Raw genomic sequence first — 11,742 nt, 5'->3', positions numbered from 1 at the left:
GCATTGGCCTTTTCTGTCCTTAGTCGTTTGCTCTTTTTCAGCTCGAGTATCTCTTTCCTTTTCTGCCTAGCTTCCTTCGTTGCTGCTCTAATGATATCTGATTGACTATCATTAGATTGTAGTGTCGCTTGTTTGGAGGCTGCTTGCTCGGGTACTTGGACTGCTTGACGACGCCGCATATTCCTGCATTATATTTTGTTATCATTTTAATATTCCATGTAAACTAACCTGTGTATGATTATTTTTGGTACTGTGGTAATGAATACCTTTTGTTGTTTTGATTTTCTCCAGTGCGTGTTCGAAGCATGTTAATTGTGGCCAGCGAATCCTGAAATAAATGAGGTAAAAGGTGTAACACTTTGTCTAAGAATTAATACATATGTCATGGTTTCCCATTGTTTTTTAGAAGTACTCGTTGGATATTATTCCTCATCTAAGATATCTGAAAGTGAGGACATCTTATAAATAATCGATTTTATTTGTCCAGAAATTCAGAATTGTCGATGATAATTTAATGTAAACATGTTAGGCACCACACTGTTCTCAAGGATGCTGAAGTTATTTGTACAGAAGAATCAGTTTCCGGATAAGATTCTTTTTCCTATGGATTGTTTTCAAACAAAGGATTTAAATCATCTAAAATAATTGTTCTATTGTCAAAGAAGGTTACATGTGTTGTCACCTTGTAAGGAGAGGACGTATATGCTCTGTATTTGGAGATCTAAATTTCAAGTTTATCGTTGATTTCTCTCTATAATTTCTGTTAATACAGAGCATGTGTAATGAGATCGGAGAGCTGGTGCATGTATTTAATCATGGAAGGAGACATGCATGTATTATTTGTGGAAAGAGTTAATGAACATTACCTGCAAGTAGTGCCACACAGCCTGTCTGCTCCTTGCCGCTGGCGAGAGGAGTAATTAACCTATGTATGCGGTGTGGGATAAGATCGGGGGCTATGTTTTGCCCGGTTATAGTTTATAGTTAGAGTTTGTCATGCGTGCGTTTTAAACCTAAGCTTATATCTGAACCGTTATTATTTTGTGTCACCAGATAGATGTGTCCTACTTGAAGTCATTTTCATGCATACTATTAAAATATATGCACGTCTTTGTTTCTTGCACGTCTTGGGTACACATTATTTTTCTTCAGAGATTGTATGTTACACGCATGACAACTTATCTATATCTCCTTTGTGCAAAACTAATAATTAAGTCATATGCTTTCCGTGTAGCGCATCAACGTGTCAAAATTTGGATGTCGTCCAGAGGCGTATTCTGTAGTTCATGAACATGTGAAAATCACTAATGTGTGTATGGAAAATGACATTGTTTTTTTTTTTGGGAAAACTGATGTACCGCTCCCGTGGCTGCTTTTGCTTAGTATTTTTAACTAAAAAAGAAATAAATTGGCTGCATTACACTGAACAGTTACTCTTGATTAATAAGAGAATATTGACTTTACTAACACAAAGGTACGCTATTACAATTTTTAAAAGCAATCTAAACAACGATGTTCATAAAAAGTACAAATCTGATGCTCGTATATGTTCTATTACATGCTAAATTATTGGATTTCCACTAATCAACGATTTGTCTTTCGAGTTCAACACCACACTTTTGAATGTATTTGTTCATCAATTCTTTGTCGACACAACTACGCCTTGTCCTAGGCCTTGAATCATTATGCTGCCGAGTACCTTCCTGCTCCGATTCTTCTTCATGGTGATTCTTTACTTGCTTGCTATCAATACCAGCACATTTGGGAGTTGCGACACGCTTTCTCTTGGGGCCTGCTTACATAGATTTTGATTTGATTATTTCCTGAATATCTTTAGTTTTTGGTTCCTCATCAAGGTGTACAATACGACCTGTGTTGCTTCTCCAACCCCTTTTAGTCCGGTTAATATTAGGTTCATCATCCTCTGGTTCTTGCTTTATCGTTTTCATAACTGATAACTTGTCTGCTTGCCCCTGCGAAAGCATTTGTAGCAATTAGGGACGTGCAGAACTATAAAAGAACATGCAAATACACCAAAAAAAACTTACATGTATATCCTTTTGAATTCCCTTTTTCTTAGATTCCTTATCACCAACAGATATGGATTCATCTTTCTCTTGACTATCCTGATTTTCTGTTTCTTCATCATCGGAATGTACAACATGATGTGTGTTCCTAGTCCTCCTAGTTCTTTTAGTGCATGTTAGAATGGGTTTATCATCCTCCATCTGCCCATTCAAGACATTGGGTGAGTCAGTAACATGCTTGTACAAAAACATACCAATTTGCGTAAATTGTCATTAACATTCACTATGAAACATGACATGCACATACAAAATAATATAGAGCATGGTAGTACAAATAGATGATACCTGCTCAACATTTGAATCATGTGGTGCTGAATCTTTTTCAGAATCTATGAAAAAGATTCTATGAACAGTGTATTCTTGATAACCATACTTCAAATTATAGTCATTCAATTTGAATTGAAAAATCAATTTCTGCCCACATATTTTCTGGATTTGTTTTGTGTGCTCATGGATATCAAAATCATCCCTATCTATCAAAAAGCTTGCAGATTGCTTAATCAATTTTTTTGCTTCTGCTTCAAACATGGTGCAAGTTGTTGTTGCACTGAGATCACATATCTCCAGCTTAAGTTTGTACCTAGTAATAAAATGGAACATGTGGTTAGTGGAGGACAAAGTACTAACTAAGGAATGAGATAGTATCAAATTCACCTTGGACATGTCTTCTCAGGTTCTTTCTCACATTTTGGACAGTAGAAGTGGTTCCCCTGTTTTTGTACTTTTTTGTTGCATTTGCGGCATCCTATGTAGTACCACTCATCTGATGTATCAATTGACTTAATCATTGCTTCTGTCGTATAGAACTTTTCCTGTCCATTGTAGGCTAAATTAACACATAAAACATATGAAAAAGGAATATAATACTAACTACAAATACCTGTTTTTCGGATTCATATGTAATTTCAGTTATTTCTTTTAGGGTTCTTCTGTTATAGAGCATCTGTTCTTGAATTGTGCCTTGCAAGTGGGCTTCCGGCTCTATTTCCTCTACCATATCATCTTGCAAGCAATACCTGTTATGCATATGAGATAAGAATCCATGTATGTAGTGGAACATGTTTTTTCATATTTCTACAGAATATCTGTTTCACCTCCTTTGAAGCTCATTTGTTTCAGGGATATCCAAATCGATATAAACTCTAGTTACACCTGTAGATGACAGCGAGTACTCTGCATGCACTTGATATATCAAATGATGTATAAAAACACTCCTAGAAATACTTGCCTGTCCATTGACTTAATCATTGCTTCTGTCGTATAGAACTTTTCCTGTCCATTGTAGGCTAAATTAACACATAAAACATATGAAAAAGGAATATAATACTAACTACAAATACCTGTTTTTCGGATTCATATGTAATTTCAGTTATTTCTTTTAGGGTTCTTCTGTTATAGAGCATCTGTTCTTGAATTGTGCCTTGCAAGTGGGCTTCCGGCTCTATTTCCTCTACCATATCATCTTGCAAGCAATACCTGTTATGCATATGAGATAAGAATCCATGTATGTAGTGGAACATGTTTTTTCATATTTCTACAGAATATCTGTTTCACCTCCTTTGAAGCTCATTTGTTTCAGGGATATCCAAATCGATATAAACTCTAGTTACACCTGTAGATGACAGCGAGTACTCTGCATGCACTTGATATATCAAATGATGTATAAAAACACTCCTAGAAATACTTGCCCATTGTTAATTCAAATACAAACCTTTCAGTTTTCTGACAGTAGTTGATGTTACTATGACAACTGGTAGAGGCTAGGGTTCTACCAGGTCTCGGACGTAGGTTGTAGGGGTGGAAGTGCGGGCTGCGAGGTTGGGGACGCCGGCGCCGGCGGTTGGGCGCCGTCGCGGCGTGTGAGAGAGAGAGAGAGAGGTAGCTAGGGTTTGGGGCTCTCGTCTCCTGAGGGAGACGACAACAGAATATACTGTTTATTGTCTGCTTAATATCGAAGGGGTACATGTGTTTATATAGGAGGACAGCCTCCACTAAATTGGACTCTAACTTGGACTCTAATATAACTTGGACTCTAATATAACTTGAACTCTAAGATAGGTAAGATAACTTGGGCTAAGCCTGTAATTAACCCTGCCCATTGGGCCTCCTCCGTTGGTACGTTGTACCGGTCATAACATCTCTCCCCGCCTTCTCAAACAGCTCGTCCTTGAGCTGAACATCTGGAAACTGCTGGCGGAAATCGTCGAGCTTCTCCCAAGTCGCTTCCTCCTCTGGCAGGCCGGTCCACTGTACCAAGACATGCCAGACGCCGCGACGCTGCTGCGCCTGTAGCACCTTCGCCACCTGTGCAGAAGCTGGAAGGAGGCGGCCATCCGAAGTAGGAGGAAGGGTCGGCATCGCTGCAGGAGGGTCCCCGCAGTAGGCCTTTAGTAAGCCGACATGGAAGACGTCGTGGAGGCGAGAACCAGCTGGCAGCGAGTGTGCCGACACGCTCCAGCACACGAAAGGGGCCGGCGTAGCGAGGTCCCAATTTGCGCTTGGAGCGCGGGTCCAGAGACTGCGTGGTCATGTGGAGGAGGCGCAGCCACACCCAATCGCCCACCGCGAACTCCGCCTCGCGATGATGAGCATCGTAGTACTTCCGAGCCAGCTGTTGTGCTTGGAGAAGACGCTGGCGTGCCTCAGCCAGAATGTCGTCACGGGTGCGGAGTAAGTCGCCCGCCATCTCGGACGGAGCCGTCCCAGGCTCGTAAGGGAGCATCGCCGGAGGTGGGCGCCCGTAGACCACCTCGAAAGGCATGGTGCGCAGGGCGGAGTGATAGAAGGTGTTGTAGCAGTACTCCGCCCACGCCAACCAGTCCACCCAAGCTCGTGGACGATCACCAGTAACACAGCGCAGGTACATGGCGATCACCTTGTTGACCACCTCGGATTGGCCGTCTGTCTGAGGGTGGAACGCCGTGCTCATGCGGAGCTTCACGCCCGCTAGTCGAAAGAGATCCCGCCAGACATGTCCTGTGAACATGGGATCACGCTCGCTGACGATGGACGACGGAAAACCGTGGAGGCGGACGATGCCGTCGAAGAAGGCCCGCGCCACGGAAGCGGCTGTATATGGATGACCAGGGCGATGAAGTGCGCGTACTTGGAGAAGCGGTCAACCACCGTGAGGATGACGGACTTGCCGCCCACCTTGGGAAGGCCCTCGATGAAGTCCATGGAAATATCCGCCCACACCTGGGAGGGTGCGTCCAGCAGCTGCAGTAGACCCGCGGGTCGTAGTGTGTCCGTCTTGTTCCGCTGGCACGTCACGCACGACCACACCCAGTCGCGGACCATCGCGCCATCACCGGGGATGTAAAAATCAATATGGAGACGATGGAGAGTCTTCTGCACGCCCTCGTGCCCTGCAGAGTGCGCCAAGGTCAGGACCTGGTGGCGCAGGTCGCCATGGTCGGGCACGAAGATGCAGCGGCCATGTAGGAGCAGCCCCTCGTCCAAGCACCAGGGCGCGTCCACCTCGCCGGCATCAAGGCGCTGGCGCAGGCCCTGGGCATCCACGGCCGTCGAAGTTGCCCGACGAATGTCGTCGATGAAGGCGAAAGATGGCCCGGAGCGAATGCACGTGATAGTGCCAGCCATGGCGACGTCGTCCGTGACATCCTCAGTGTCGCGGCGGGACAAGGTGTCGGCGACCGTGTTGAGACGGCCGGGGCGGTACTCAACGGTGAAGTCGAAGCCAAAGAGCTTGCTGATCCACTGCTGTTGCGGAACTGTGGAGAGGCGCTGGTCCAGCAAGAACTTGAGGCTGTAGTGGTCTGTGCGCACACGGAATGACCGGCCCCAAAGATAAGGCCGCCAGTGGCGCACCGCCTGAACCAGCCCAATAAGCTCGCGCTCGTAGGCCGCGAGCTTGTGATGGCGAGCAGCGAAGGGGCGGCTGAAGAAGGCGAGCGGTCCCTCGCCCTGGTGGAGGACGGCGCCAAAGCCAATGCCAGAGGCGTCGCAGTCCACCATGAACGGCATATCAAAGTCCAGCATCTGGAGGACGGGTCCCGTCGTGAGCGCCCGCTGGAGAGCCTCGAATGCCGTAGTCGCCTCCTCGTCCCAGGAGAAGGCGTCGCGTCGAAGGAGACGCGTCAGTGGCGCAGCGATGAGGCCGAAGTCCCGAATGTACTTCCGGTAGTAGCCGGCGAGGCCCAAGAAGCCGCGGAGCGCCCGCGGTGACCGCGGATCGGCCACGCGGCGATGGCGGCGACCTTGTCTGCGTCCATCGCTACCCCGTCCACCGAGATGACGTGCCCCAGGTACGCGACGGAGGTCGTGCCGAACGAGCACTTCGAGCGCTTGAGGTGAAGACGATGCGCTCGAAGCTCATTGAAGATGATGGCCACGTGTTGTAGGTGCTCCGCCCAAGATGCACTGTAGATGAGAATGTCATCAAAGAAAACAAGCACAAAGCGGCGCAAGTATGGGCTGAGCACGTCGTTCATCAGGGCCTGGAAGGTCGTCGGCGCGTTGGAGAGGCCGAACGGCATCACCAGGAACTCGAAGTGGCCATGGGGAGTGTGGAACGCCGTCTTCTTGATGTCGTCAGGGTGCATCCGCACCTGATGGTAGTCCGAGCGAAGGTCGAGCTTGGTGAAGAAGCGCGCTCCGTGTAGCTCGTCCAAGAGCTCATCCACGACGGGGATGGGAACTTGTCTTTGGACGTCATGGCGTTGAGGGCGCGGTAGTCGATGCAGAAGCGCCATGTGCCGTCGGGCTTGCGCACAAGGAGCACCGGGGCGGAGAACGGCGATGTCGAAATCCGGATGATGCCCTGCGCGAGCATGACCGCCACCTGACGCTCGAGCTCGTCTTTCTGCAGCTGAGGGTACCGGTACGAACGCACGGCTACAGGTGCCGTGTCCGGTAGCAGGTGGATGCGGTGGTCACAGGGCCACGCGGGAGGGAGGCCCTGTGGCTCGTCGAAGATGTCGATGTGCTGCTGCAGGTGGTCGGCCAGGAGGGGATACGCCTCGTCCAGTGCGGCCGCCATCAACTAGAGTTGTGGAGTCACGGCGCCGGAGCCGCCAATAACTGTCCACTGAACGCGACGCCCGCCCTCGCGCCAGAAGATGAGGGACAGCACATCGAGGTCCCAAAGGATGGGGCCGAGAGTGGACAAGAAGTCGATGCCGAGGATGAAGTCGTAGCAGCCCAGGTCGCTGCCGACGCAGTCAATGGAGAACGACTCATCACCGATGAGGATGGGAACCTGCCGCGCCATCCCTTGGCAAGCAAGGCGGTCCCCGTTGGCGACGGTGACGCTGAACTTCTCCGAGCCTGCCGGTTCGAGTGCGAGGCGGCGCATGGCATCCCCGGACAGGAAGTTGTGCGTCGAACCCGTGTCCACGAGCGTGGTGAGACGCTCCCTGTTGATCGTCACCGGAAGCAGCATCGTCTTTGCCGTCTTGATGCCAGCCATGGCATGAAGGGAGATGACGAAGGCGGTCGCGTCGACCAGCCCGTAGGTCGTGACACCGGCCTCGGAGAGTGTGGTGGCGTCGAGCTCCGCGGTGAGGGCCTCCACCTCCGCGTCGTCGACGGTCTCCAAGTAGAACAGGCGGGCGCACGTATGACCCGGCGCATACGGCTCGTCGCAGTTGAAGCACATGCCCTTGCGGTGCCGCTCGAGCTGCTCGGCCGATGTCAAGCGCCGGAAGGTGCGTGTCGGCGGGGGGGGGGGGGGGGGGGGGCAGCCGTAGTAGCGGCCGGCAGGGCGGGGCGTGTCGGGGTGGGGCGGGGCGGGTCGGGGGACGCGTGTCGCGGCCCAGGAACGCCTGCTGCAGGGCGTTGGCGCGCTGCTCGTACGCGCGTGCGTAATACATGGCCGTCTGCAGGTCCTGGGGGTCGCGCATCTCGACGTCGATGCGGATGTGGTCGGGAAGGCCGCCGACAAAGAGCTCGGCGCGTTGGCGAGCCGTGACGTCAGGCGCATGGCAGGCCAACGTCTGGAAGCGGTCGGCGAAGTCCTGCACCGAGGTGGTGAAGGGAAGGCGACCGAGCTCGGCCAAGCGCTCCCACATATGGGGGGGGGGGCGAACCGGAGGAGACACAGGTCGCGAAAGCGCTCCCACGGAGGCATCCCGCCCTCGTCCTGCTCGAGGGCGTAGTACCAAGTCTGGGCGGCGCCACGGAGGTGGTAGGAGGCGATCCACGTGCGGTCGGACGCCATGGTCCGCTGCCCCCTGAAAAACTGGTCGCACTGATTGAGCCAGTTCAGGGGGTCGACGGTGCCGTCGTAGGTGGCAAACTCCAGCTTGGTGAAGCGGGGTGGCTGCTGCACATGTGGTGAGGCCGCGTAGGTGCCCTTGTGACGACCCAGCGTGGCGGAAGAAGAGTGTTGCGGCACCACGAAGCTCCCGGCATACGGATCAGTGTACCCGCCGACCCCCCCCCCCCCCCGGAAGGTGGGGGCGGGTGGCTGCAACACCGTCGGCTGTAGTGGCGCCGCCGTGCAGGTCGGCGTGTCAATCCACGTCGGTAGCGGGGACGGCGACGGTGGCCACCGGACCTGGGTGATCGGCAGGCCCTGGGGCGCGACAGTGGCCGGGGGCGGTGGCGCGAAGGGCGCCGCCGGCGGATGCGGTTGTGGCGGGGTTGCGTACGGAGCTTGGAGGAAAGTCCGGAGGTTCAAGACCGCCAGGTTGAGGTCGCGGATCGCCGAGGACATCTCCGCCGGGGAGAGGACGGGGGCGGGTTCGGCCGCCAGGGCCGCGGGACCGAAGGCGGCCGGACCTGAGGTGGCCGGCGGCGGCGACTGGTGCGGCGGCGGCGGCTGCTGCGAGGTGGCGGGGAAGGCGGTGGTCGCGGCGGCGGTGGTGGTGGGAAGGTCCGACAAACTCATCGAACCCAAGCTACCTGATACCAAATTGGTAGAGGCTAGGGTTCTACCAGGTCTCGGACGTAGGTTGTAGGGGTGGAAGTGCGGGCTGCGAGGTTGGGGACGCCGGCGCCGGCGGTTGGGCGCCGGCGCGGCGTGAGAGAGAGAGAGGCGGCTAGGTTTTGGGGCTCTCGTCTCCTGAGGGAGACGACAACAGAATATACTGTTTATTGTCTGCTTAATATCGAAGGGGTACATGTGTTTATATAGTAGGACAGCCTCCAGTAAACCCTAGATAACTTGGACTCTAATATAACTTGGACTCTAAGATAGGTAAGATAACTTGGGCTAAGCCCGTAATTAACCCTGCCCATTGGGCCTCCTCCGTTGGTACGTTGTACCGGTCATAACAACAACATGGCCCAAAGAATCTTCATCAATTTGTCCAACCTTATTACCCCATAGTCTAATGTTAATTTTTTGATCCCTGTATGTTCCAAGAGAAATACCTATTAGCACCCATCACAATTGTAGTTATCTGATATCTTTTAATATACTCACTCAATTCGAAACACAATATCTCGAATCTTTGAAATCCCATGGGTTGTCTGTGTTTCTTCAATATGCCATATATAACTTGCTATGCCGATGACATCTGCTAAGTAAAATGGTATTAATATGTAGAAAACATGGAAATGAATAATGTAAACAAATAGAATCATACTAGATAAGTAAATCTTCTGGTCGTCTCTTGCGGAAAGAACTTCAATACTACAAAATGTGAAGCTTTGTTCTTCTATTCTGATACTCCCTCTGTCTCAAAATAACTGTCTTAACTTTATACTAGAGCTAGTACAAAGTTGTACTAAGCTTAAGACACTTATTTTGGGACGGAGGGAGTATTTTTTAGACCTTTTATCTCTTGAATTTTTGTTGTGTGCAAGAAATTTAAAATCTTTTCACTTTCAACTCGACGGAAATTCATTGCAGATGTAACCTTAAAATTTGCAATCATGTAGACTGAACCTTCTTGGATCAATGGTTTGAACTTGTTAACCATATGTTTCATTACCTTGCCATGTATCATAGTACCCTGAAACATTATAGTGCAGCGAGAAGATTAATTAATATTATAGTAACTATTAAAACTCACAATTGTGTGTTTATGTTGGAAAACCATACCTCTTCATCAAGTAGTATCATGTAAAGGCTAATAAGTTCATTGTTGTTGAGGTTAATGGCATCCCATGGCCTAATTATTCTGACCTTGACTTTCCAAGAATCCTTTTCTTTGCTAATATCATGGAGCATATCGTATGCCATCGTTTTGAAGGAACAGGGAAGAAGTTGACCTGTAAAAACACAATTTTTTTAAGATCGCTACTCACTAAGTCTCTAACAAATCGAAGGCTTCAGTTGGAAAGAAAGATTAGATATTGGTCGTCATGCAATTTGCAAGCGGTATGAAGTGCATAGCCTAACAATTTGATTGAATTAAACAAACGAAATAAATAATCTCTCTAAAAAGTGGGCGACGAAGCAACAGTAAAAATTGAATTGTATGCAAACACAATTTTGTTGATTAGTACTTCCTTAATCTTTGCCAAATCCAAGGATTCACTTGAAAAGAAAGATTTTCTCGTGCCCATCATGAAGTTCATAAGCAGTAAGAAGTGAATAGCCTAAAATTTCGCTTTAACCAATGAAACAAATAATCTCTGAAAATTAAAATTGGGCAACGACGAAGCTTTCGTACCAAACAGGAGAAGGTTCACCAGCGACGATGTTCACAGCCGAGAGGAGACTCCTTGATGTTGAGACTGTTTCTGTTAGGCTGCAGTTAATATATAAGCTAGCGGTATGGGCTTGGTTGAGCTCCGTTGCAATCTCCACAAAGTGTCCAGAGAGGGTACGTGAGAAAATCTAGGAAGTGTCCAGAGAGCGTACGTGAGAAAATCATTAATCCTAATACAGTTGCAAAGATAAGGTCGATTCACGTTTTACATCAGGGAAAAAATCAAAAGAAATCGATGACGAACCCGATCTATATCCCAACTTGGCCGCTCCGATTTGAGAGAGATTTGGTTTCTTTTCCCTTGGGAAAAGATGAGAGATTCCATGGCCTGAGCGCACCAGATCAATTCCCTAATTTGCTTGCTATACAATTTGAGAAATATAGATTTCTTTTCTGTGGGGAGGAGGAGAGAACGTGGGGAGGGAAGGAGGAGACCATGGGGATGAGGAGAGAACGTGGGGAGGAGACCATGGGGATGAGGAGATAACGTGGGGAGGGGAGGAGGAGACCATGGGGGATGAGGAGAGACTATGGCCCTGTTTGGAACCATTCAGATTATATAATTCGGTTTTTATAATTTATTATGTTTCAAAATAGGACATATTATATTGTAGTTTGTAAAAATTAGATGTCCAAATTATTAAAAACTCATAATCTACTCTACCCCAGCTAAAATCAGATTATGGGTTACTAATGACCCATTACCCTTGGAAACTTGGAGATAATTACCTACTGCCACCGCCATCGTCCTCCAAACATGCCCACCTAGATTATTACCTTTGCAGCTAAAAAACAAGGGGCAGACATGTCATTGTATAATAGAAATCCTGGATTACAGTTTATATAATCTGGCCTCCAAACATACCCACCTAGATTATTTTTATAAACCAGACTATATAATCTATCTTCATAATTCAGATTATTATAATCTATAGAGGTTCCAAACAGGGCCTATGACGTACGGTTAGTTTAGTTTTTTTACTCATAGAATAAGACGTGGCGAAGATAGATTTTTACGATTAATCAGCACG

At 48.8% G+C, this 11,742-nt stretch overlaps 1 protein-coding gene and 2 long non-coding RNA genes across 3 annotated transcripts; 1 reads left to right on the top strand and 2 right to left on the bottom strand.

Moving 5' to 3' along the window:
- The first annotated feature begins 252 nt into the window (after positions 1-252).
- On the top strand, positions 253-876 carry LOC123430336. The gene is made up of 2 exons (XR_006622919.1): positions 253-342; positions 530-876. It is a non-coding gene; the product is annotated as an uncharacterized LOC123430336 (long non-coding RNA).
- A 541-nt stretch (positions 877-1,417) lies between these two features.
- Positions 1,418-3,720, bottom strand: LOC123426831. Its single transcript, XM_045110727.1, has 9 exons — positions 3,642-3,720; positions 3,428-3,563; positions 3,182-3,359; positions 2,968-3,103; positions 2,742-2,899; positions 2,373-2,667; positions 2,049-2,228; positions 1,871-1,973; positions 1,418-1,792 (listed from the first exon to the last, which is right to left on the bottom strand). Exons 4-9 carry the CDS (start codon positions 3,082-3,084, stop codon positions 1,581-1,583), a joined length of 1,065 nt encoding a protein of 354 aa, XP_044966662.1. The 5' UTR covers positions 3,085-3,103; positions 3,182-3,359; positions 3,428-3,563; positions 3,642-3,720; the 3' UTR covers positions 1,418-1,580.
- A 5,608-nt stretch (positions 3,721-9,328) lies between these two features.
- On the bottom strand, positions 9,329-11,010 carry LOC123426833. The gene is made up of 5 exons (XR_006622323.1): positions 10,673-11,010; positions 10,099-10,268; positions 9,989-10,009; positions 9,478-9,571; positions 9,329-9,403 (listed from the first exon to the last, which is right to left on the bottom strand). It is a non-coding gene; the product is annotated as an uncharacterized LOC123426833 (long non-coding RNA).
- Positions 11,011-11,742: the final 732 nt, after the last annotated feature.

Source organism: Hordeum vulgare, chromosome 2H (genome assembly GCF_904849725.1).
Source record: "Hordeum vulgare subsp. vulgare chromosome 2H, MorexV3_pseudomolecules_assembly, whole genome shotgun sequence".
In the NCBI taxonomy this organism is placed as follows: Eukaryota; Viridiplantae; Streptophyta; class Magnoliopsida; order Poales; family Poaceae; genus Hordeum; species Hordeum vulgare.
Note: the sequence above shows the minus strand (reverse complement) of the source record. Positions and strands in the feature narration are given on the sequence as shown.

What these genes read in the sequence shown, in the direction of transcription:
- LOC123426831 (XM_045110727.1), bottom strand. Translation starts at nt 3,084, where the DNA reads ATGGTAGAGGAAATAGAGCCGGAAGCCCACTTGCAAGGCACAATTCAA. An exon ending in CATATGAATCCGAAAAACAG is followed by an intron (nt 2,900 to 2,967) that starts GTATTTGTAGTT and finishes TACAATGGACAG; the next exon opens with GAAAAGTTCTATACGACAGA. An exon ending in CCTGAGAAGACATGTCCAAG is followed by an intron (nt 2,668 to 2,741) that starts GTGAATTTGATA and finishes TTTTATTACTAG; the next exon opens with GTACAAACTTAAGCTGGAGA.